This window comes from Neodiprion lecontei, chromosome 7 (genome assembly GCF_021901455.1).
Source record: "Neodiprion lecontei isolate iyNeoLeco1 chromosome 7, iyNeoLeco1.1, whole genome shotgun sequence".
Classification (NCBI taxonomy): Eukaryota; Metazoa; Arthropoda; class Insecta; order Hymenoptera; family Diprionidae; genus Neodiprion; species Neodiprion lecontei.
The window spans coordinates 21,499,448-21,523,801 of NC_060266.1; the positions used below are offsets into that span (position 1 = coordinate 21,499,448).

The following is a 24,354-nucleotide window of genomic DNA, read 5'->3' on the forward strand; positions in this document are numbered from 1 at the left end:
CTTATGAGCGTGACACCACCTTTTAGAATAAAAAACGTAATATATATATAAAACTATACGGGTAATTCTGATGTCATACTTCACAGATTCTCTCTCTCTTAATTTATAAAAAAAGAAAATATATTCATGTTCAACAAGATCGTGAAAAAGCGGCACAGTGATTAATTATGCGACTCAAAGCATCGTATCAAATTTTTCCATCACGTTGCCAGACTTCACGTAGTCTTTGATTTAAAAGTAATTATATTCGACACATTTATTTTCAAAATTCACTTCCAGCCTGGATAATCAATCGCGTTTAAAAAACATGTTTTGTTTTTCGTTCATCGCATCGCTGAGTATTTTTCATTAATTTTTTTACCAGCATACCAATTATTACGTAATCAAATCAACGTTGTCCAACTGTGTGATAATGAATTTTGCGGAGTGTGTAAGCTCGCGCAAGTTCGCTTTGCTGCAGTATCTATCGAAAACATTTTAACAGCGAACGCAGCATGAGTCGCAGAAGTTTTACCGAGGCGGAGGCGTGTCAGAGAGCAATAAGCGTGATTCGTGTGCGTTGTACGTTCAGGCTTGCCGAGTCATCGTGATTATAAACAATTCTCTGCCAAGAAACGTCCGATTACTATGTATGTTACACACATACTGCAGCGGGTTATGTTTGCAAATGTATAGAATTTTTTTATATGCATGGCAGTAACACTGGCTTATGAGACGAGATTGTAACTGTCTAAAGAATGCTAGAGAATTAATTTAATGTGTTTGAGAATAAATGAATACATAAATAACTGGTCTTCGGACCCGTCGAAAGAAATACCATCGATAATAGTAAACATAAGCAGATTAAGGATATTGTATATTACGTATTATTGAAATATGAATCGGTAAACTATTGGAAAAACTGAGTTTATGAGAAAAAAAATCATATTTCAAATCATAAAATCAGTGTGAATTTTTTTCAGATTTTTATAGATGGCGTTTTCGGAATTGGTTTGTTGATTATCTTTTTAAATTTCACCGGTGGCTGAAAGATGACTGAAAAAAATTTCCTGACCATTTTGGACCGGCTGCAACATCATAATAAAAAATCGTCAATATCGAAGGGGGTGAGGTACATGGATTACAAATTTGACACGGAATGCTCCATATACACTGAAAATTAGTGAAATGTCAATGAAAAGTTAGTGGATCGTCAGCGTATGTGCACTGATTTTTTCCCTATGGTATACTCGTAACTGGTAATTAGTGATCTTTCATTGTACAAATCCAAAAAGTTGATTAAAATTTTCGTAAGAAAAATTATCTAGCATGAGAGGTACGTTAATTCGTACTACTTGGAGAATGGAAGACTAAAAAATTTCGAAATTTGTGAAAAAACAAATGGCCTAAGTGTGATGCTAACTATTTTTACTCTTTCAATATCTTTCTTCGACTCGTAGGATCACTCCACCAAGTGGCATGTGTAAAAAGTTTCCGGTATCGGCAGGCAGTGGTACTTTTGTGTCAGGCCCTGGTTTGAAACGATACTTGGAGAGCAGAGTGATGAGTCCGATTTTCGTTTGAAGGTAACCGAATCGCATGCCTGTGAAAACGTTGAAAAACAATTATTCGAACGGTGTTTGCAGTGGAAGGAAATCGGTACGATGAAAACATACCGATGCAATTTCTGGGCCCTTCGCCAAAGGCTAGGTAAGCGTAACGGTGCCTCTTGGAGATGTTCTCCTCCGTGAATCGTTCCGGATCGAATTTTTCCGGGTCAGGGTAAATTTCGGGATCCCAATGGATACCCATTACTGGAACGATGATCGGCGTTCCTTTCTCGACGACCAGACCAGTGTCGAGTAGCTCGGTATCCTGATTGCACTCTCTGTTTAGGACGGCTACTGAAGGATACTTTCTGAGGGTTTCTGTGGAACGTGAAAGAGAAGTTTGATAGGCGATGAATGCGGTGTGGACTTCTATGGAATGTCTTTTCGTGCTAGACCAACGCTATATCACGTCAACCTAATACTACTTATTTTCAATCCAACATTATCTGGCGATCAATTGCCGAATTAACCACGATAATTTTTCCACAGTAGTCCACGCCGGTCATTTTTGGTCAGTTTTAACGTCGTTAATTTTTTTTATGTTCTAAGCGACAGTGTTTCGAAAATCCTTCGTTGACTGACCTGAGACAACTTTGTGAAGATAAGTCATCTCGTTTATGCTCTCGTAAGTCAAGCCCCCGAATTTCTCCAGTACTGTATTTATCTCATCGGATAATTTTTCCTGGATATCCTGATTCAGGGCCATTTCGTAGAGGCAATGAGTCGCTGTCGAAGACGAGGTTTCGAATCCACCAACCCAGAAAGCGAAAGCCTGCGCCGCTCCTTCCAGCATCGTGATTTTGTCGCTGGCATTGACTGGGTGGATTTCGTCAAGGTTATGAAATTGGAACTCGAGGGTAAATCAATAGGTCCCATACCTGAGTTCTGGGCCGTTTCCTTGTTGTTGTCGTCTTCGTCGCCCTGTACGTATCCCTTGTTTATGAGTTGCATAGCAAGCTCAAGGAAGTCCTTTCGCACTACATTGTTGGCTGTCCTGTAGTTTACGGTGTCGGTGAACGCGTTTAGGATGAAGTCGGAGGCCCCCTTGTCGAAGAATGGGATCTTCAATATCTGCAGCACTGAGGGACAAAGTGCCATTAACGCATTCTTCAGCGGATTCGGCTCCAAGAACTTTCGTCCCCATGATCGGAACTCCGCATCGGGATCCTCCAGGCTGTTGCAGTCGATCCCGAAAGCCACGGTTGCTATCACATCGGTGGAGAACCTGCATCGAATAACTCCAGCTTTAGTAATCATTGACTCGTTCGCGTTCCTCGAGGTGAGACGATTACCTCGCCATCAGATCCTTGATCTCGACAAGCTCGTTCTGTTTCGCCTCGTAGGCCAGACGCTTGTCGAGGTTGTCAGATATCTCCTTGACGATTGTGAACATGTGCTTTATCTTGCCGGACGTGAACGTCGGCGAGAACTTCACCCTGAGGTGTCGCCACTTTGTTCCACCGGTCAGGAACAGGTTACCCGACATCGGATCGAGCTTCTCGTCACTGAACATTCCGCGGTCTTGGAATCGCGGAAATTCCTTCGTCAGCACGAACCGAAGTATGTCAGGATCGCAGATCACCAGGTTTGGCTTGTGGATAGAGTAGAAACCGAAAATTCGCTTCTTCCTCAGACGGAGATAACCGTCGCGCATCAATTGACCTTGGAACAAGTTACAATGGGATAAAAATTTGGTGTGGATATTTTAAAGCAGGTGTCAGTTTAACACAATTTAGAATGAAACCAGAGGTAGACTAACACGGTTAAAAAATCGCGAAACGTAAAACACAATTCGAATGCGCGGCTTTTTTCACGAAAATTTTCAAATCGACGGTAGATTTTTTCACACATAGATATGTGATATAATAAAGTTTTATATTTTCTTGATAGTTGTTTACTAAACTGCAAGTTATCGCTTGTAACTCGAATTTTGACAAACTTTTTTACACTCAGTGCGAATATACTTCTCTTCAAATATCATAATCCTTACAGTCGTTGCTCGACTCAAGGTCTACACTTGGGTTAGCGCTGATAAACCTGATTCTGTGTCGTATAAAACTAAAGAAATTTTTTAGTTCACTCGTTTCGGAAATGGCTTTTTTTTTTGAACCCGTATATAGTGGATAATTGAAGTTGGATTAAGATAAAAAAAACAAAAGCCGACACAAAAAAGTTATGTTGTTTCTTGAACTATTTGATGCGATATGTGTTATATTTTTGATGCCACGCCAATATAACGTATATCATGTAAGTCTACAACGGTCAAGTTTGGTTCTTTCTCGCTCGATTGAAACACCATTTTTTTCTCACGAAGATAATTCTTTCTTTACCGATTGATCTTTTCCCAGAAAGGAGCGGCCACAAGTCACCGATCGGTGGTATTGGTTCCAGCTGTGCAATTCCTCTGGAACTCCAGTAGTTGTAGGTTACATGCTTGAGGTGAATGTACGCTGCCCCGACTATGGCTATTATTATTCCCAAAAGTTGGAGCGCAAGGTTGACTGAAAAGAGCGCCATTTTTCTCTATTTTGGATCTTATCGTTCGTAATATCTGAAATTACAAATTACATTTAAATGACAGCGATAAAGTTTATTCGTTTGTTAATTAATCTTATCGATAGGAAATTGGTAGCGATTGAATATACTAAAGATGGGGGGAAAATTCCTTAATGAAAAATTCAATACGTTTTACCAATTTGATAAATCGGTCACTTGTTTTAAGGATGGAAATATTTTTTCGGCACACTTTTGGTGGTGATTATTATTCGAGGTTTGACCGTGTTATCAAAATTGTTGTACAGTTAAGATTTTCATTCTCTGTCAAATCCGGTTTGATACACGAGAGTGAAACAGTAGGTATATACAATAGCAACAGAATTTATTTTTAGGTTTTGAACATCGCATTCACGATGTCGTAACCGTATAATCAGTAAAATAAATGACACGTAACGAAGAGAAATATGTCTGACTCACGGTTTGTAGTTGAATGTTTCTTTTGGCGAGACAGGTGAAGTTGTTCGAATGCAGAAACTTTTACTCAGCGATCGATATTCGTGCTGTATAATCCCCGCTTGATAAAGGGAAAGTAAAAAAAGTGCAGGATTAACGAAAAGAACAAGTGATTATTCTTTATGCACGTGTTGATGTCGGTTAGTTATACAAGAAGTTTGCTAATTCTAAGCTTTCGATTGACTTTTGTCACAAGAAACCAATGTCGCATTCATTATCTTATCTGTGACTGATGGGAATTTGAAATAATTGATTAGATGTACATGAACGATGCTTTATTTAATCATTGTAATCCGGCGAGCACAATTCATTGATAAATGACGATATACGTGAATTAAATAACCACAGGCGAGAACATCACGTGTTTAAATTGCAAATTAGCCGGCTGAACACGATTTGATTACTGAGCAGCCACTTGAATATCATATTATCTCCTATGCATGAGTAGAATTCGAAAGTATTCTCAAGACAGCTACCTTGGAGGTTTTAATTTCGCCAAAAGAAAGAAGGACAAATTGGTATAACGCTTCTGTTGTAACCCTGACGGTTTTGGATGAATTTTGTTTTCGAAATATAACAAAGAATAATAATTAATCTCGTAGAATGTGTTATTTTAGTATCGTTCTGAAATTTTTGATACCAACCTCCACTTTATTTATTGAAAAAAAATTTGTTTATGAAATAATCCAGTTGCAGAGACGATCTAAATGGATGAAAGCGATGACCACGTGTTGTTCGGTATAGAAAATTTATTTAGGCGAATTTTCTTTGCAGATCGTTTTTCAATCAACTATTGACAAAAAAAAATCTTTGACCGGTATGACGCTCAAACACACATACCTGAAAATAACTTTTCTTGGAGAAACACTACGGTTTCATCTTTGTATCGGCTCGGAATAATTCCGTTGATCAAACACGAACGCGCGAAATGGCACAGAACTCAAGTATCGTCTGTACTGCTCAAAGCAGAGCGGGATACTGAGGAGTTTTGTTCGTGGTAAGAATGGTACTGCGGGGCTTACTTTTTTTGACGCACACATGGCGATATCACAAAATATCATTAGCAAAATGTTTTGAAGTGTTGAAAGAAATGGGGTGAAAAAATCACATAAATTATACTAAAATGAGTTTTTGACTCGAGCAATGGATGAACCATTCCTGGGTAAAGAAATAAGAAAATAATGCTAATTTCGTTAGAATTAAATCCTTGGCATCTTATTTCTGTTGTTATTATTATTTAATTCACTGTTCTTGCACAACTTTGAATTTTGTATGGAAAATACCGTTAGTCGTCTAACATCTTTCCTCGACTCTGAGCTTCATACCGCCAAGTGGCATTTGTAGAAAATTTCCGGTGTCCATGACCAGAGGTGATTTCGTATCGGGTCCTGGCTTCAAACGATACTTCGAAAGCAGGGTGATCAGGCCGATTTTTGTTTGAAGAAGACCGAACCTCATGCCTGCAAGGAGGTCAGGAAAGGACTCGGTGCACTTGTATCTAACAATTTAACAAGGGAAATACACGAATCGGGGGTGATTGATGTTGATAAAATTTGAACTGGTGAAAGTAGATCGAATTTTGTTATACTCGTATTTTTTCCATCCCATGGACAGCAGTTCTTGAGAAATCACACAGGGTTTGTTATGTAAAAATTTGTTTATTCGTGTTTTTCTTACTTTCAAGGACATTTTAATGAAATTATTTTCATCCAACAGAATGTATACTGGGCGTACTCACGATTTGTATATTATATAAATATTCCAAGAAAAGGAATACAAAACTACGTGACGTTGTTAGTGGAAGACCTCGAATTGAGCAAAAGGAAAAATTTTTTAAAAATTCATTTCTCGATCCATAATCAATTATCTGCTCCGGCTTTCCGTTTTGTGTTTTGTTTTAAATGCTTTTACGATGATTATCATCAGCGCGCGTGTGCTAATGCTATTTCTGACAAAGATTGATACTTTGTGCTGCTTATGATAGCGTATAATATAATGATAATACCCGCATTATATCGTTGTTTTTTTAATGATAAGTTCATCCAGTACATTCTGTTGGAAGGAAATAATTTCATGAAAATGTACATGAAGGTTATCAAAATACAGGGAATAAAAAATGTTAAAAAACAATATAAGCGTTCTGTGATGTCTCAGGTATCGCTGCCCGTGCAACGAAAAAAAAAAAAAAAAAATAGAGGGTCTAATGAAATTCTATCTAGTTTAACGAGTGAAAAATTTTACCAAATTTGGCTACCCCGGGATCCGTGTATTCCTTTGTTAAGTCGAGACGGCCGTTAAAACTCACCGATACAATTCCTGGGCCCTTCGCCAAACGGTAAGTAAGCATAACGATGTCTCTTGGCGATGTTCTCTTCGCTGAAACGTTCCGGGTCGAATTTCTCTGGCTCAGGGTAATATTCGGGATTCCAGTGTATTCCCAATATTGGAAAGAGTATCGGGGTCCCAACTGGGACGACGAATCCAGTCCCAGGCAACTCAATTTCCCGGTTGCACTCTCTGTTTAGGACTGGGAGGGATGGATACTTCCTGAGAGTTTCTGTAAACGTGGATCATGAAACTTTGGTCGAGAGTGAATTGAACGATTCAAATGGCATTTGAATAACTGTTTTCAAATTCTTATCGTTCACTGACCAGAAACTACTTTGTGAAGATAGGTCATTTCCATGATGGCGTCGTACGAAAGACCGCCAAACTTTTCCAACACCATGTTCATTTCCTCGGCGAGTTTATCCTGGATGTCCGGATTCATCGCCATCTCGTAGAGGCAGTGAGTCGCGGTAGACGAAGACGTCTCAAAGCCGCCAACCCAGAATACGAAGGCCTGTGCAGCTCCTTCCAGCATTGTGATCTTGTCGGTTGAAGGCACTGCAGCGTTCTCAGATAAGTTTTAAACTTTTACTTTCTTAGACCCTCGAGAAGGAAGTAATCAGTCACCTACTTGCGTCCGGCTGCGCGTCCTTTTCATCGTCAGGATTGACGTAGCCCTTGGTCAGCAGTTGGATAACGAGTTCCATAAAGTCCTTTCGAACCACATTATTGGCCGTTCTATATTCGACGGTGTCCTTGAAGGCGTTTATTATGAAATTGGAAGCGCCTTCGTCGAGAAACTTGATCTTGAATAACTGCATGATCGATGGACACAGTGCCATCATTGTATTTTTTAGTGGATTAGGCTCGAGTAATTTACGACCCCAGGAGCGAAACTCTGCTTTCGGGTTCTCCAGGCTATTGCATTCGATACCGAAAGCGACTGAGGCGATTACATCAGTAGAGAATCTGCACTCGTAAATCAGAAACGACAAGTAATCATTTTGCTAAGAGAAGTAAAAAACACGAACAGTATGTAAATCTACGTCGATTATTACTTCGAATCTCTTCGGTCTGGATTGACAAAGTTCTGATGATTCAAAATTTCTACTGGCTAGAACTCGCGGAAGGCCAAAGTTTTCGTATCGAACTTAACTGATTGCAAAGAATTTTCATTGCGCATAAAGCCATGTAGTTTCAAACAAAACTTCAAAATTAGAACCATTCGGACTGATGAGATCATTCGCTATAATCAGTCCGGATTTTTTGCACGTCCTCCAACTTACAAAGAAGGTATCCCAGATCAATCTTTCCGATTTGATTTCTTTTGAAATATGTTGTAGTAGACTAAAAATTAAGTGATACTACTGTCGATGATTTGATTGGACCTACCTGGCCATGAGATCCTTGACCTCAACGAGGTCGCTCTGGCTGGTCTCCGTGGCTATCCGCTTGCTGAGGTTGTCCGCAATATCCTTCACCGTCGTGAACATGTACTTTATTTTTCCAGTCGTGAAGGTTGGCGTGAACTTAACCCTGAGATGCCGCCATTTCGGACCACCAAGCAGGAACAGGTTACCTGTCATTGGGTCAAGCTGTTCGTTGTGATACATGCCGCGGTCCTGGAAGGCCGTGAATTCCTTCGTCATTATGAATCGAATTATCTCAGGATCGCAGACCACGAGGTTGGGTATGTGGAACGAGTAGACACCGAAGATGCGGTTCTTCCTGAATTTCAAATACAGGTCGCGCATCAGTTGACCTGCAATATGCAAACGATAAACCTTGAAATCGTATCTGTGACTGCTTTCCCCTATAGAATAAAAAAAGTCACAGTTCATTCTCCTTACCCACGGACAGTTTTGCTGTAAGTACTGGCCAGATAGTCCCAAACGGAACGACAGGTTCAGACTGCGCGATTCCTTTTGAAGTCCAGTAATGGTAAGCGACATGTTTCAAGTAAAGATATATCGCACCGGCAATAGAAATTATTACTCCCAGAAACTGAAGGAACAAGTTTGCCGAAATGAGTCCCATCGTATTATAAACTTATCAGGGGTTCCACTGAACAAAAATACTTAATGATTTGTTTTGCCCAACGCACGATCTGAAATTACAGATCATCATTTTGTTGATGGATTTATGAAAATTCTAATAAATTTATACACATTATTTATTCGGCACGTTATTCACACTTCGTACGATGAGTTTATGGCGATTTCTTTTCACTCTTCATCGCCTTTTGGGTTGTGACAAAAATATTGGTTTCGGTCGAAATCACTTTTTTTTTTCTAATTTCAACGAATTTTGACGTTTTCAAACTTCTAGAATCCGAAAAACAAGTTTAAAAAAAAAATTTCCGACCAACTCCCAGGATGATCTCGGAAACGGCTCAATAAAAAAATCTAAAACTTACAGAATTTCACGACCAAATAACGATGATAAAAAACTGCCACGTCTCGTTCAATTTTAAGTTTTGGTTCTACCGGAAATGAATGGATTTCCAATGTATATCCGAAGCACTTGTATCCTTTCCTCTTTATTACCGTTTCAAAATAAACGATTACATTTTTCGGAGTGCATTTAATTATTTTTTCAAAAATTTATTAATGTCTTGCTCGCTCAGAAAAAAAAATTTTTCTTCAATTCTTATTTCAATACGTTTTCATTTCGTTGTCAAGTTCTGTCAAATTCAGATTTTTCATTCAACTATTTTCGAAATCATCGTGAAATTTTCTCGGACAGACAGACGAACTCTTCCATTTTCATGGCGGCTAAAAGTATCGCGAAAAGAACTATTCGTAGGGCTTGTCATTCGTTATTATTGGTGCATGAATACTTCGTAAGAAGAAAATCTTAGATGAATTGCGGTTGGCATATTTAATTTTCGTTGAAATGATTCATTCCAAACGTAAAAACCGATTCGCACAGATTCGGGAAATTTAACGAAAGTTAATGTTCTATCTTTACAGATCCGACTTGTTTTTAATGCAATTATTGAATTATACCGCGCAAAAATTTAGATTAAAATCAATGTACAATAAACATGTATAACAAATCACTTTCGATCACTTGTCCAAAACCCACCGTCTGAATTACAGCGTATATTGGATTCTGGAGAATTCGGTCGATCTTTCGTATAATTCAGAGGTCTATTGTACCTATTTAATTTTCTTCAAACATTTATTCAAGAGAAATAAAATTCATTTACATAACATTACGTACGTCTTATTTATAAACAATTTCAGAATCAGTTTAGAAAAATGCTCAACTCACGCATAAGGTGAAATATTATCGCAATCCAGGCATGAATAGAACAGTTGTAGCCAACGACAATGACTACTGACTCAAGAAATTTCATCTGCTCATTTGCTATCAAATCCCCTCTCCCAATACATGCCTAAAGAATCGGCGTGCTTAGATTACGAATTTCATCTTGTCTGTAAATGAGATTGACCTTGTTGATGAAGTGCGTCGCACAACCAACGGTTAATAACGCTTATCGATGGCAAGCGATAATCGGACGTAACAACTCGCAATGAGACTCAAATTTTTCGTACCTCATCCAACAATCGCATTCGAAAGTATATTTGATATGCGGGAGGCATTCGATACAGACAAGATAAATAAATAGATAAATAAATTAAATTAAATTAAATTAAATTAAATTTTAAAAAACCATACATCATTTAATTTGACTCGATTTTTATTTTCACTGGGTAGATTGAATCCTTATTGCAGAACAAGTGTAAACTTCACGTTGTATATTATAAAATGCTCGCTGAAAACAGCTGGAGGTCATTCCGTAGGTTTTATGCTGGTGAATAAAACAAGACACGTATTCTTCATGCAAAAATAGTCATCGATATTTTTTATTTTACGATGCATTTAGTAAGCTTGACATGGTACGTACATGGTATATAGCATTCAAGAGACAAGAGTGTCGTTGTGTTGTGATATTTTTACAAAATCCTAAAATTAAGTAGCTGAACACGCTAACAAGGTTTGAAATTGCTATATAAATGTTTTTAACGTAAGTTCAAGAGTTACAAAAAATTTTCGAAATAAAATGAGTATATCTTTACATCGCGAAAAATCAAGCCTGAGAAACAATTTATTTCACAATACTTTTCATCGCCATGAAATGGGAAGAGTCAGATAAAGTTCTTCGTTGATCTCGAAAACGGTTTGATAAAAAAAATAAAATTGCAAAATTCGGAATGAATTGACTACGAAAATGCGGTTTTTCCTAAATTTTGAAGCACAGGTTGGACATTAGTTGATCTCAAACATACAGTCGACGAATATTCTAATCGCATTTCGCAAGTATTTCCTTCACAGAGTTTTCCCAGCCAATTCGAATCCTATAGAAAAACATGTTGCGTCGAGAAGTAACGTTTTAACACTAAGTTAACGACACGAAGATTCTCATAAAATCCCTGAAGCCCCCTAACTACGTATATTTTTCTCGTTAATTAATCGTACGTCACGATTTCGAAAACCGATTTGTGTATCATTATTGCAGTGCGCATTTACTAATGATGTTTAAGCAATTGAATCTACTGCCAGAGGTGAAATAAAAGCCATTAGACATATACCGATGATGCCGTCTGATATGTAAGACGCACTCGTCATCGCACAAGTCAATCCAAATTTCTATAAATACTAGATTTTGAATCAAATGCCTTCGCGAGCCGATGACGAATATATTGCAAATGCACGAGAGGTGAGAAAGACTCTGCCTGCAATGTTTACACGATACTTTATGTAACAAAAGTATGGTTTACAAGTTTCTTTTGCAGTGGGATACAAAAAAGATCACTTTTTACTACCAAGACGTAAAAGTGTGCTTTTTTGTAATCCGATGATCTTTTTTTTTGTTGTGCCGCAGAAATGATTACTTCACGTACGGAACTCAGGGAAAAAATTACGGGTTAACCACACTGGCGTTATATAAAGTCAATTGATAAATTCTAGAACAAATAACAGACCGTAGCAGAGATATTACAATAAATTGGCGAACGAAGAAGTGTGAATAAAATGACAAGGAAATGGCTTGATTGGGACTATTTGGAATTAATTGTGCTTGTGAGTAAATCGAGGTAGCCAAATAAATATAACCTTGGTTTAAGTTGTACATGTATATGCCTGAGTAACTATGAAGGCTAATCATTATTAATGTACTGTGGTGCCAATTGGTCTGCTGCAACTATATATAATTACTTTTCAAGGTTCGTATAGTCGATTATACTCACTTTTGAAGATGACAAAGAAAAACAAAACATGAATAATGACGAATGAAAGGATGTATAATGAATTATAATAACAATTCTCTAAAAAAGGTCCATTTATTTTTGCAGTACAAAAGAGAACAACTGCAAAAGTTTCCAAGCATCTAATTACGTTCTTCGACTCGCAGTGGCACTCCACCAACTGACATGAGTAGGAAATTTCCTGTATCCACAGGTAGGGGTACTTTGGTCTCTGGTGCTGGTTTGAAACGATACTTGGAAAGCAGGGTGATGAGACTGATTTTCGTTTGAAAAAGGCCGAACCTCATACCTGTGAAAAAGTTGAAGCAATTCAGCGGATCTGTATCTTAGTCGAGATCGTAGTTGAAACTCACCGATGCAATTCCTGGGGCCTTCGCCAAACGGAAGATAAGCATAACGATGTCTCTTGGCGATGTTCTCCTCGCTGAATCGTTCCGGGTCGAATTTCTCCGGGTCAGGGTAAATGTCAGGGTTCCAATGGATCCCCATCACGGGAAATACTATCGGGGTTCCGGTTGGGACAACGAATCCGGTTTCTGGCAACTCGACTTCCCTGTTGCACTCTCTGTTCAAGATTGGGAAGGAAGGATATTTCCTGAGGGTTTCTGCAAAACGTGGATTATGAACAATTTGGTTATAGGCATGTCCGTAATTCGGATGGTACGGATGATTGTTTTTAAATACTTCTAGTTGGCTGACCTGAAACCACTTTGTCAAGATAGGGCATTTCCGCGATTGCGTCGTAAGTCAAACCTCCAACCTTTTCTAGAACGATGTTAATTTCTCTAGAAAGTTTCTCCTGAATGTCCGGGTTCATCGCCATCTCGTAGAGACAGTGAGTCGCGGTCGAAGAAGAAGTCTCGAAACCGCCAAGCCAGAATACGAAGGCCTGAGCCGCTCCTTCCAGCATAGTGATCTTCTCACTCGCAGCCACTAGATCGTTAAGGAACATATTCTAAAATTTTTCTTGACTAGAATCTTGGGGGGGGGGATAAGGGATCATCCACCTGGATCCCGTTCCGTGTCTTTGCCGTCATCAGATTTGACGTAGCCCTTGGTCATCAGCTGGATAACGAGGTCCAAAAAGTCCTTCCGAACCACATTGTTTTCCGTTCTGTACTTGACGGTATCATTGAAGGTGTTTATTATAAACTTGGAAGTACCATCATCAACGGTCTTGAAGTGCAACATCATCATTACCGACGGGCATAACGCCATCATCACATTCTTCACTGGTTGAGGCTCGAGGAACTTCCGACCCCAGGCGCGAAATTCTGCATCCGGGTTTTCCAGGCTGTTGCAATCGATCCCGAAAGCTACCGAAGCTATTACATCCGTGGAAAACCTGCACGCATGGATCAGAAACGACAAGCATTTAAACATGCAAGTGCGGTTCAACATCTCCAATATTATAAACCTAGGTCTACTATTGCGTTCAATTGCTTCAGTCCCGATGTCAATCAGCCCATTCAAAACCAGTAAGGTTTTAAAATTTCAACTGGTGGGAATCAATGATTTACCATAAAAAATCTGTACAAGATATTTAAATACTACTAATCCCAGTAGACTTTTAGAAATTAGAACTCTGCGGAATTTCGATGATCCGGACTGATGCGTTTCGTTGATAACACCATTTTCCAAACACTTTTAACCATCTCCATTTTCATCAGTAGTGCGCGTACTGATTCGAACCTACCTGGCAACGAGATCCTTGACTTCGACGACGCTGCTCTGGTTGGCCTCTTTACGCATGCGTTTGTCGAGGTTTTCCGCGATTTCCTTCACCGTCGGGAACATCTGCTTTATTTTTCCCGTTGTGAAGGTCGGCGTGAACTTTGCTCTCAGGCGTTTCCACTTTGGACCACCGAGAAGGAACAGGTGACCCGACATTGGATCGATTTTTTCGTTGTGGAACATGCCGCGGTCTTGGAAAGCCGTGAACTCTTTCGTCATCATGAACTTTATTATCTCGGGGTCGCAGACCACCAGTGTGGGCTTGTAGAATGAATAGACTCCAAAGATGCGGTTCTTCCTGAAGTCCAAATACAGTTCGCCCATCAGTTGACCTGTCTCATTTGAATGATAAGCTTCTCTACCATACATGGGGCTTCTTTTTGCTATAGGATAAAAGGTTCAGACTTACCAATGGATTTCTTCGCTGTTAGGACGGGCCACAGATTCCCAAATGGAATGACAGGTTCAGCCTGCGGGATGCCCTTCGCGTTCCAGTAATGGTAAGCGACATGTTTCAAATATAGATATATCGCACCAACAATCGTAATTATTATTCCCAGGAGCTGGAGAAGCAGGTTTGCCGAAACAAACCCCATCGCTTTACGAAATTTTTTGGAATTATCCTGACCCACGTTATTTAAACATTTGTTCTGTTTCCTGCACAGACAAGAATTACGGATAATCGGTTTTTTGGTATATTTACGAGATTCTTAATAATATTATTCGCGTTATTTCTCATGTGGTTCGCAGTAACTTTCATTAGGATTTTACGGTGATTTCTTTCTACTTGTTATTGACGTAATAAAATTTATTCATTGATATTCCGATGAAAAAATAAAACGTAAATCGGTTTGCTCATTTCTTTCCCTTGAATAGGACTTTCAACGCTAAGATTCAACGCTATATGGTGCATTCTATGCCGATTTGACGTGGGTCCAACTTTTGACCTCTCGGAACGAGACGATTTTTTATATAATTGTCCTAACTGTCAAAGGCATTCGGTGTTTTTCGTATTTTACATGTTTCGGAATTGATTCGGATTATCGAAATTTTTTCGAACGTTTTGATAACTCTAAAATTACGTAACGTTCTAGGCTAAAAAAAAGTTGCGCTGATTGTAACCAAAATCTTCTAAATCCGTTGATCCATTCTCGAGATATCATAATACTTTTTTTTTTTTAACTTTGTGTTGTTATTCGAATAACTTGAACACCGCTCGACTGATTGAATCAAAAATCTAATCAGTTCCAAGTTAAGAAAAATCCTGTTGATCGAGCGATTACATACATACACACACGCGCGTCCATATGAAAATGCTCAGAGCTTATTCTCTAGACCTTAAAATGTCTAGACATAGTAAAAATACGAGTTTTTACTTTCCGGATGATTGTAATAACCTCTTATGGTTTTTTTTTTTCTTAAAACCAGAAAAAAAAAATACAGGAACAGGAAGTTGAGAAAAAGTGAATGTCTTCCGGAGTCAGAAGAGTCATACATATAAAAAATGGCCAAACCCAGATCAAATTGGCAAGAAGTATCCCAACAATAACCGTAGTGCTAACACGATCGATCCATGGTATAATTTAGAAGTTTATTCTTCGCTATTTTCTTCGAGTATTTATTCCCAAGCAGCAAAACACATTTACGTTATACTTCACGAAATTCGTAATTATAAAACCATTTTTTAATTAATATTATGAAGAAAAATACAACTCACCGGTAAGTTGAAATGTTATTACAATGTCGATGCGAACCGAACAGTTGCTTAATGATCGAGGCTTGTGTTCTCGCGAAACATCCATATGCAAACTTGACCGTGAATCCCCTCTTCGAACAGATATCAGAGGAACAGTCGCAGTTAAAATTGTGAATTTCACGATGACGCCACCGAGTGAACGTAATCTTATCTGAAGTAAACGGCAAGCGAGGTTCGATAAATTACATAACGCTAAATTCTACGGTATAGTAAAGGGAAGCCTATGTACGTACTATCCCATTACAGCGTTATGTAATCTATGGAAGATCCTCTGAATCGGATATTTAAATTGCGCGGTAACTTTTCATGCCTCGACAAGCAATCAAACTTGGAAATCTCCTACTGTAATAACAATGAATCATATTATTTTTATATTGGCGAAATTGGTGCTTCCGGCAAAACTTCAATTTAAGCGCCTCTATTTTATTGACTAAAAAATTAAAACAAATGGATCTACTTTTTGCTGTTATATTGAAATTTGGGGGAATTGCTTACTGTCAAGATTGTTTATAAGCTGTTTGATTTAATTGTTTCTCTTCTTGTTGATTCGTCATTAAATTTATATTGAATAAATCAAAGTATTGTAGAGTAAGTGACAAAAGTAAACGACGAAGATACGAATCTATTTACACATGCTAAGTTACTGTAATTACAAGTTTTCTGAAAGTTTTATTGGAGGTTATTTCATAGCCTAAAGTACATTCTCATAACGTAGCCATTCTATTGACGATTAGTGTAGGCACCCATTTGTCATGCACTTTCATTTTGTACAATTTATTTGGAAGTTCCTTCAACTTCAATTCATAAGCGCTGTGCTGTCGATAGCCGAAAGCATGTTTTCGGTACCTCAGAACTATCATTTACCTACATTTCGAAAATTAGAAGAGATGATAATTTTGAGATGGGCTAATTTTTTGGCATTCTTTAAGATGCGCGCGGATTGTATGCTGCGTGTAAGGTGTTTGAAATTTGCACTTTTGGATTCAGGGTCATCTGATCTACCAATCTTATATGGTATTAGCCGTATGCTATGTGACGAAAATTTCAGTCAATGGGTACTGAGATGTAGCAAGAATGTAAGGTATGACGTGAGTTTACTTTCACACCATTTTTCTTTCTCGGAATTAGAAAATCTTTGTAGAACATAGACGGTAATATATACATAACGATGCAAAAAATGACTTATTGTTACAGTTGATTCTTTTTATTATTCTCCCTTTTTTCAACACGTAGCGTCACTCTACCTTGCGGAGTCAGAAAAAAATTTCCTGTATCGGCAGGTAGGGGAACTTTGGTGTCCAGTCCTGGCTTGAAACGATACTCGGAGAGCAGAGTGATGATACCGATTTTTGTTTGAAGGAGGCCAAACTTCATGCCTGTTGAAGGGACAGAAACGACTGAGTGGACGTGTATCCAAGTCGGGATGGCGGTTGCAACTCACCTATGCAGTTTCTGGGCCCTTGGCCAAACGGGAGGTACGCGTATCGGTGTCGCTTGGCGGTATTTTCTTGGTTGAAGCGTTCCGGATCAAATTTTTCCGGTTCAGGGTAAATGTCGGGGTCGTGGTGGATACCCAACACCGGAACGACTATCGGGGTTCCAACCGGGACGACAAACCCGGTCACGGGCAGCTCGACTTCCCTGTTGCACTCCCTGTTCAGAATCATGAAGGATGGATACTTTCTGAGGGTTTCTGTGAGGAACGAATATAAAATCATTGATGGGAAAACGAGTAACTTGGTGCAACTATACGAATCAGTATTTTTAAACTTTTTTCGTTTATCGACCTGAGATCACTTTGTCAAGATACGTCATTTCCGTGATGGAATCATATGTTAAGCTGCCGAACTTCTGTATCACGCTGTTAATTTCATCGGCAAGCTTCTCTTGTATGACCTGATTCATTGCCATCTCGTAGAGGCAGTAAGTGGCGGCGGTAGAAGAGGTCTCGAATCCACCAAACCAGAAAATGAAGACTTGAGCCGCTGCTTCCAGCAAGGTGATCTTCTCATTGTCAGTCACTAGATCAATATGAATTACTTCTTGGATTTCCACCACTGTGGACTATCAAGAGAGAAAGAATCAATCGCTCACCTGGATCCTGTTGCGTGTTTTTACCGTCATCAGAGTTCACGTAACCCTTGGTCATCAGCTGAATGACCAGGTCCATGAAGTCGTTTCGGACGACGTTGTTGGTCCTCCTGTATTCGACGGTGTTCTTACAGACGGTGATTATCAAATTTGAAATTTCTTTGTCAAGATATTTTATGTTGAACATCTTCATCACCGATGGACACAGTGTGGCAAGTGCATTCCTCACTGGCTTAGGTTCGACGAGCTTTTGGCCACAGACATGAAACTCCGCTTGCGGATTCTCCAGGCTGTTGCTTTTAATCCCCAAAGCAGCCAACGCGATCACATCTGTGGAAAATCTTTTAGCATGGCACAATAAATAATGATCGGTAATTGTCCATATTGTCCATTAGTTATAGATTTAAATAGTATAACACCATGCCGACCATTATGACCAATCTATACAGATATAGCATTAGAACAGAATCGTAGAAATCCTAAGGTACTAAGGATTCGCACCTGTCCGAAGTTCCAGAAGGTCGAATCTTCTGATAAACCATAAAAACTACCCAAAGTGGAAAAAAAAATTTTGGAACTCGGAGCCATTGATACTTTTGACCGCTTAGACTATTGAAATTCCAAACAAACATCAACGATGAGTATCTGATCATCTTCTAGCTGTCACGTAAAAAAAAAAAAAGCGTGTCGATTTTTTCATCCGACCTACCTGGCCATGAGATCCTTCATCTCAACAAGGTCGCTCCGGTTGATCTCCTTGACTATCTGCTTGCTGAGGTTGTCCGCAATTTTTCTCACCGTCGAGAACATGTTCTTCGTTTTCACGGTCGTGAACGTTGGTGAGAACTTGGCCCTGAGATGTCGCCACTTCAAACCTTCGACTAGGAATATGTTTCCCAGAAGTGGTTCGAACTTTTCATTGCGATATATGCCGCGGTCCTGGAACGCCCTGAACTCCTTCGTTAGTATGAACCGGATCACTTCGGGGTCACAGACCACGAGGCTGGCTTTGTGAAACGAGTAAATTCCGAATATGCGGTTTTTCTTGAATTTTGAATACAGATCGCTCATAAGTTGACCTGGAACATAGTTACAAGTGATGAATATCCGAACCTTATCTGGGATTTTGTTTTTCCATAAAATCGAATGTTTCAAACGAATTCTCCTTACCCACAGATTTTTTCGCCGTAAGAACCGGCCACAAGCTACCAAACGGGATGACAGGTTCAGACTGCGTGATTCCTTTTGAACTCCAGTAATGATAAGCGACGTGTTTCAAATAAAGATATGTCGCAACAGAGATCGCAGTTATCAGCCCCAGAAGCTGGAGGAGCAAGTTTGCCGAAAAAAGTCCCATCGTTCCAAAAATTAATCAGGGAGCCCCTTGATTGCAAGGCTATTCCTGGACTTATGTTGCTGACCACGCAACCTGGAATTACACTTTATCACTAACTTGATTCAATTGAGACTTTTATTGAATCCCCCATTGTAAACTTTATTTCTACTCGGACAATGAATCGTTTTTGTTTTCATCACTATTTTCATTAGCAATAATTTGAGGGTGCATCTTTTGTACGGATAGACTCCCTAGATTGCGCTGATGTTTCACCTCACGTTGATGGAATATTATAACCAGCACAAGAAAAATGCAGAAAGTCATTTTGACTGTATGTTGAATTGCATAATCAGCAATGAGTCAAACAATTGTCTGTCATGAACATAATTTCGCATACGAGTGTCCAATGAATTGTGTAACGTCATTGAATATATCGAGATTATTACGGGAGTACTTTTCTTTACAGCACGTACAATTCATAAGGTTTTCATACCAGCATATTTGTATAGAACAGAATGCGACACATTTGTATTTCGACTGCAGCCTTCAAAATTCCAACGTAATTGGTTTGTTTCATATGAAAATATAGTCTATTACGTCTGCGCTAGAACGCTGTAATCTCTAGGTTACATTAACAACGCTAAGTGTAATAATCTCAAACTAACTACCTTGAATTTCAAATGAATAACACATTATAGTTCGAAATTAGCGATGCGCACTCGGACGGTTTTTCAAATATATGTTTTTGTTGTTTACTTAATCCCGGTTCACGATTGCGATAGAAAGCCTATCTTCAGTTATTGTAACACACGTTATTAATAATTTTATAACGACGTGTCAATTATCGGGTACGATTTCAATTGTCTCTATGTAATATTTTTCATGTCAATAAAACCCATGATCATGAAAACTGTCTCACAAGGAACTCCTCCGATTTTAATCCATTTCATGTCCGTTTTTATGCATCGAAAACTAAGAGACAATTTTATTTATTTATTTGCTAATAAATGGTTCAAAGGGGTGAAAACGACCCCCCAAATATGGGCACCCAGCGGGGTGATTTCTTGATGCGCTTGATGGATTTGAGTGAAACCAACGCTGAAATGTTTTATTAATGAATAGGAACACGTAAAATATTTTCAAATGTGATGCATAATTATTCTTGGAATAATCTACTTTCAGTATGAAGGGTGGAAATTTTTTTATACGAAATATTTGGACGACGCATCGTTGAGGTGAAAATTAAATGGCTGATATCATCACTCGAAGTATTTGGAAATTTCAAAATGATATCGTCTTCTCAAGATCGAAACAGAGTTCAGGAGTTTAGGTGTTTCATGTCGACTATTTCAGAAAATTACCCCGTAACATGACGTTTCTTTTGTTTTTCAATATCAATAACAACGTACCTATTATACGAATATTCAAGCTTTTCACTCGGCTAGATGGAATCCTTCATACAGCTGAGTATTCTAGTCGCAGTTCCGATGGTACTTGAATTGTTTTATTCTCGGTTATCGGCAATGAAAATATACCGTTTGTTGTAAATAGAAGTCGGACTTTTCACAATTTTCGTAAATGCATGTGACTCGGGCCACGACTAGAGGTAAAGTGAGAGCCATCCATCATGTGCTAATGCGTTCAATCGTCTTCACCACTGTATAGGTCAAATTGAATTCCGAATACACCAAATAGGTATACTGTAGAGTGATCGCTAGACTATATGGGCAAAATTTAAAATAGGTACATAGACTGTACAAACTGCGCTTGAAGATCGGAGATTCATGCGTGCGTAATCATGTCGTGGCGACAAAATATTTATGTGAGTAACAGTTTAGGCAGATAATTATCAATGAATGGTAGTCGAATATCTTGAAAGTAGAATCAAGAATTTCAACAATACTTACCTCGACTAAAGTCAGTTTTTTTTCTACATCATGAACGCGATCAACATACAAAATAACTCAATTTCTAAGCACCATTGGCAAGAGAGTAACAACAGACTTCTTTTTCTAACGCCGGTCGTTCGTAATCAGAGTGCCTTGTGCGAGCGTTTGATCTTCCAAAAATTAATGAGATGTCTCATGATCAGTCTGATCAACCGCATTTTTTTTTTTTATCTCACCACAGAAAATCAATTATGAGGGGACATATTTTACACGGATAGACTCATTATATTACGTTGAAATTTGAACCTTAGATAAGTAAAATGTGGCTAACAGAATGATGAAATATGTATATTATAATTTTATCATAAATATAAAAGAGTTCATAGATTATAATGGGAATATTCATATTAGCTAGAGATTGAAGTACCGACGATGAACGCTCGGAAATTTGTACCCGGCAAATCCTGTGCCATTTCTGAGTTAGACAAAATCGCGAGGATTTCCTGGAATTGGGGCTGTTTGGATTTTGGCATCTGTTTGAACAGTTCAGTGAAATCTGGACGAATAGGTCCTGGTTCTAACTGTACCTATACTTGCGTCGAGTACTGGTAGAGGATGGATTATGAAACGCGATAATATTTCTCTGAGCAAAGCCCAATGCATTTTCAAGTAATTCATACGTTGCAACGAATAACTTACAAAACTGTTCAATCCTTGAACAGCTCATACGGAAGTGTAGTAAAATACTCTATTTATTGATTTCAATGATACTATGCTATGTCAATATGTGTGATGGGCGATGAAAACTAGTGAGAAATTTTCGGAATAATGTAATTTTACTTTCGTATCATTTTTCATCATTGAATGTACAAGATTTCTGAAAAGTATAGATACAACTGTAATTGAAAAAAACATACATATTTTTCAGTTCTGCTCATTTTTTTTGCCTTTTCTCAATACGTAGCGTCACTCTACCACGAGGAGTGAGAAAAAAACTTTTTGTTTCGGGGGGTAGGTGGTCTTTGGTATCCGGTCCTGGCTTGAAACGATACTCGGAAAGCAGAGTGATGATACCGATTTTCGTTTGAAGGAGTCCGAACTTCATGCCTATAAAAGGAATAGAAATGACTGAGTAGACATGTACCTAAGTCGAGACACGGGGAAAAACTCACCGATGCAATTTCTGGGCCCTTTTCCAAAAGGCAGGTAAGCGTATTGGTGTCGCTTTGCAATATTCTCTTGGTTAAAACGTTCCGGATCAAATCTCTCCGGCTCGGGGTAGATTTCGGGGTCATGGTGGATTCCCAGCACTGGAAAGATTATCGGGGTTCCAACTGGGACCACAAACCCGGTCTCGGGCAGCTCGACTTCCCTGTTGCACTGCCTGTTTAGGATTGGGAAGGAAGGATACTTTCTGAGCGTTTCTGCGAAACATTGATTATGACACTTTGATTCAATTGGTGGGAAGATGATTGTCTGCAAAGCACTTTCGTTAACTGACCTGAAATAACCTTGTCAAGATAGGACATTTCCATAATGCTGTCGTATGTCAAGCTTCCGAATTTTTCTAACACGGTATTAATTTCCTCGACAAGCTTCTCCTGAATGTCCTGATTCATCGCCATCTCGTAGAGACAGTGAGTGGCGGCGCTAGAAGACGTCTCGAAGCCGGCAACCCAGAATACAAAGACCTGAGCTGCTCCTTCCAATAGAGTGATCTTCTCACTGGCAGCTACGTTATCGGTAAACGGCATTAAGTATCTAAACTTTCACTTTTACAGTACTTCGAAGAAAGCAAAACATCGTCTACCTGGATCTTGACTCCCGTCTTTGCCGTCGTCAGAGTTCACAAAGCCCTTAGTTATCAACTGGATAACCAGGTCCATGAAGTCCTTTCGAATCACGTGATTGGCCGTTCTATGAGCGATAGTGTCCTTGACGATATTTATTATGAAATCGGAAGTACCTTTGTCATTAAAACTGATGTTCATCGCCGTTATGATCGACGGATACAGTGTCATCAGCATGTTTTTAAAAATTTGAGGTTCAAGGAGTTTCCGGCCCCAAGCGCGGAACTCCGCTTCCGGGTTCTCCAAGCTATTACTGTCAAGGCCGAAGGCTACCGCAGTTATTAGATCCGTGTTAAATCTGCACTCGTAAATAAAAAATGGTAATGTCTCAGGGTGCTAATGCGGGTCAAAATCTCGACTGGCATAAATTCAGGTCGATAATTACGTCAAATCTCTGCGGGTCAGATGATCAAAATCTCAAAGGTTTCAAAAACAAGGCTTGCATTCAAACTCCCAAATGAAAGTATGTATTTATCTACAGACCTTATTCACAGTAAAATATATTCGTACGACATTAACACCATTAATCAGGGAAAAAAAATCTTCGGCTACCGAAACTTTCAGCAATTTTGATTTTTCAGCCTCATGATAACCGACAGAAACATCGATCTGAACATTCTGCCCCATCTCCATTTCAATCAAATAGTACGGGTTATTGATTCGACCGACCTGGCCATGAGATCCTTGACTTCGACAACGCCGATTTGGTCCACCTCCTTGGCCGTGCACTTCCCAAGTTTCTCCGCGACTTCTTTCACCAGCGGAAACATCTGTTTTATTTTCCCGGTGGTGAACGTCGACGTAAACTTCACTCTGAGGGGCCTCCACTTCGGACCACTGAGCATGAATAGCTGGCCAGACATCGGATCAATTTTCTCGTTGTGGTACAACCCTCGGTCCTGGAACGCTGTGAACTCCTTCGTCATTGTGAACCGGATTATCTCAGGATCGCAGACCACCAGTGTTGGCTTGTGGAAGGAATAGACTCCAAACATGCGGTTCTCCCTGCAGTCCAAGTACAGGTCACGCATCAGTTGGCCTGAGACACGTCAACGATAAGTATCGAGTTCATATTCGGCACTTTTCCGTTGCATGTTTTGAAAATTTGTCAACTGGCTTCCTTACCCACGGACTTTTTTGCAGTAATGACCGGCCACAGGTTTCCAAATGGAATAGTAGGTGTAGACTGCGCGATTCCCTTCGAACTCCAGTAATGGTAAGCGACATGTTTCAGGTAAAGATATATCGCACCAGCGATTGTAATTATTATTCCCACAAGCTGAAGAAGCAAATTTTCCGAAACAAGCCCCATCATTCAACGCACTGGTAAGGTATTTCCCTGACCATGGAGATTTTGAGACTTATATTACTGACCGTGCAACCTGAAATGATATTCAAGATTTTGTGGATGAAATTAAGAACACCGTTGGACGTTCAAATTAAGAGGAGAAGGGGTTGTATCTTGGATGAATGAGCTTTTCGATAAGACGTGTCATGAT

At 39.2% G+C, this 24,354-nt stretch overlaps 4 protein-coding genes across 6 annotated transcripts; all 4 read right to left on the reverse strand.

Annotated features, from left to right (window-relative positions):
- Positions 1-735: 735 nt before the first annotated feature.
- LOC107221316 (cytochrome P450 6k1) lies at positions 736-5,650 on the reverse strand. Of its 2 annotated transcripts, XM_015660258.2 has the most exons (8): positions 5,439-5,650; positions 4,563-4,659; positions 3,920-4,140; positions 2,882-3,251; positions 2,468-2,814; positions 2,172-2,405; positions 1,656-1,907; positions 736-1,582 (listed from the first exon to the last, which is right to left on the reverse strand). In XM_015660258.2, the coding sequence occupies exons 3-8, from the start codon at positions 4,104-4,106 to the stop codon at positions 1,416-1,418; spliced, it is 1,557 nt and encodes a 518-aa protein (XP_015515744.1). In that variant the 5' UTR covers positions 4,107-4,140; positions 4,563-4,659; positions 5,439-5,650; the 3' UTR covers positions 736-1,415. The 2 variants fall into 2 exon arrangements, with proteins under 2 accessions (XP_015515744.1, XP_046601559.1); XM_046745603.1 differs by lacking the exon at positions 4,563-4,659.
- Positions 5,651-5,786: 136 nt separating this feature from the next.
- Positions 5,787-15,804, reverse strand: LOC107221305. Its single transcript, XM_046746031.1, has 13 exons — positions 15,651-15,804; positions 14,343-14,590; positions 13,896-14,265; positions 13,207-13,544; positions 12,899-13,132; positions 12,553-12,804; positions 12,325-12,488; positions 8,777-8,975; positions 8,319-8,688; positions 7,558-7,895; positions 7,251-7,484; positions 6,904-7,155; positions 5,787-6,058 (listed from the first exon to the last, which is right to left on the reverse strand). The coding sequence occupies exons 2-13, from the start codon at positions 14,527-14,529 to the stop codon at positions 5,892-5,894; spliced, it is 3,105 nt and encodes a 1,034-aa protein (XP_046601987.1). The 5' UTR covers positions 14,530-14,590; positions 15,651-15,804; the 3' UTR covers positions 5,787-5,891.
- A 581-nt stretch (positions 15,805-16,385) lies between these two features.
- On the reverse strand, positions 16,386-24,303 carry LOC107221307 (probable cytochrome P450 6a13). Its single transcript, XM_046746033.1, has 10 exons — positions 23,981-24,303; positions 23,525-23,894; positions 22,816-23,153; positions 22,507-22,737; positions 22,178-22,429; positions 18,490-18,859; positions 17,784-18,142; positions 17,477-17,710; positions 17,131-17,382; positions 16,386-17,086 (listed from the first exon to the last, which is right to left on the reverse strand). The coding sequence occupies exons 1-10, from the start codon at positions 24,168-24,170 to the stop codon at positions 16,878-16,880; spliced, it is 2,805 nt and encodes a 934-aa protein (XP_046601989.1). The 5' UTR covers positions 24,171-24,303; the 3' UTR covers positions 16,386-16,877.
- Positions 18,293-20,602, reverse strand: LOC107221306 (cytochrome P450 6A1-like). Of its 2 annotated transcripts, XM_046745613.1 has the most exons (3): positions 20,526-20,602; positions 18,951-19,209; positions 18,293-18,859 (listed from the first exon to the last, which is right to left on the reverse strand). In XM_046745613.1, the coding sequence occupies exons 2-3, from the start codon at positions 19,135-19,137 to the stop codon at positions 18,486-18,488; spliced, it is 561 nt and encodes a 186-aa protein (XP_046601569.1). In that variant the 5' UTR covers positions 19,138-19,209; positions 20,526-20,602; the 3' UTR covers positions 18,293-18,485. The 2 variants fall into 2 exon arrangements, with proteins under 2 accessions (XP_046601569.1, XP_015515734.2); XM_015660248.2 differs by lacking the exon at positions 20,526-20,602 and having other exon boundaries at positions 18,951-19,548.
- Positions 24,304-24,354: the final 51 nt, after the last annotated feature.

Bases quoted from the DNA above. Each gene is read 5' to 3' on its own strand.
- LOC107221316 (XM_046745603.1), bottom strand. From the start codon at position 4,106: ATGGCGCTCTTTTCAGTCAACCTTGCGCTCCAACTTTTGGGAATAATA. The intron at 2,815-2,881 runs GTAATCGTCTCA...TATTCGATGCAG, and splicing joins ATCAAGGATCTGATGGCGAG to GTTCTCCACCGATGTGATAG. The intron at 1,908-2,171 runs GTCAGTCAACGA...CACGTTCCACAG, and splicing joins TCTTCACAAAGTTGTCTCAG to AAACCCTCAGAAAGTATCCT.
- LOC107221305 (XM_046746031.1), bottom strand. From the start codon at position 14,529: ATGGGGTTTGTTTCGGCAAACCTGCTTCTCCAGCTCCTGGGAATAATA. The intron at 12,805-12,898 runs GTCAGCCAACTA...CACGTTTTGCAG, and splicing joins TCTTGACAAAGTGGTTTCAG to AAACCCTCAGGAAATATCCT. The intron at 7,896-8,318 runs GTAGGTCCAATC...TTACGAGTGCAG, and splicing joins GTCAAGGATCTCATGGCCAG to ATTCTCTACTGATGTAATCG.
- LOC107221306 (XM_046745613.1), bottom strand. From the start codon at position 19,137: ATGGGACTTTTTTCGGCAAACTTGCTCCTCCAGCTTCTGGGGCTGATA. The intron at 18,860-18,950 runs GTAAGGAGAATT...ACTATGTTCCAG, and splicing joins TACGGCGAAAAAATCTGTGG to GTCAACTTATGAGCGATCTG.
- LOC107221307 (XM_046746033.1), bottom strand. From the start codon at position 24,170: ATGATGGGGCTTGTTTCGGAAAATTTGCTTCTTCAGCTTGTGGGAATA. The intron at 22,430-22,506 runs GTCAGTTAACGA...AATGTTTCGCAG, and splicing joins TCTTGACAAGGTTATTTCAG to AAACGCTCAGAAAGTATCCT. The intron at 17,383-17,476 runs GTCGATAAACGA...CGTTCCTCACAG, and splicing joins TCTTGACAAAGTGATCTCAG to AAACCCTCAGAAAGTATCCA.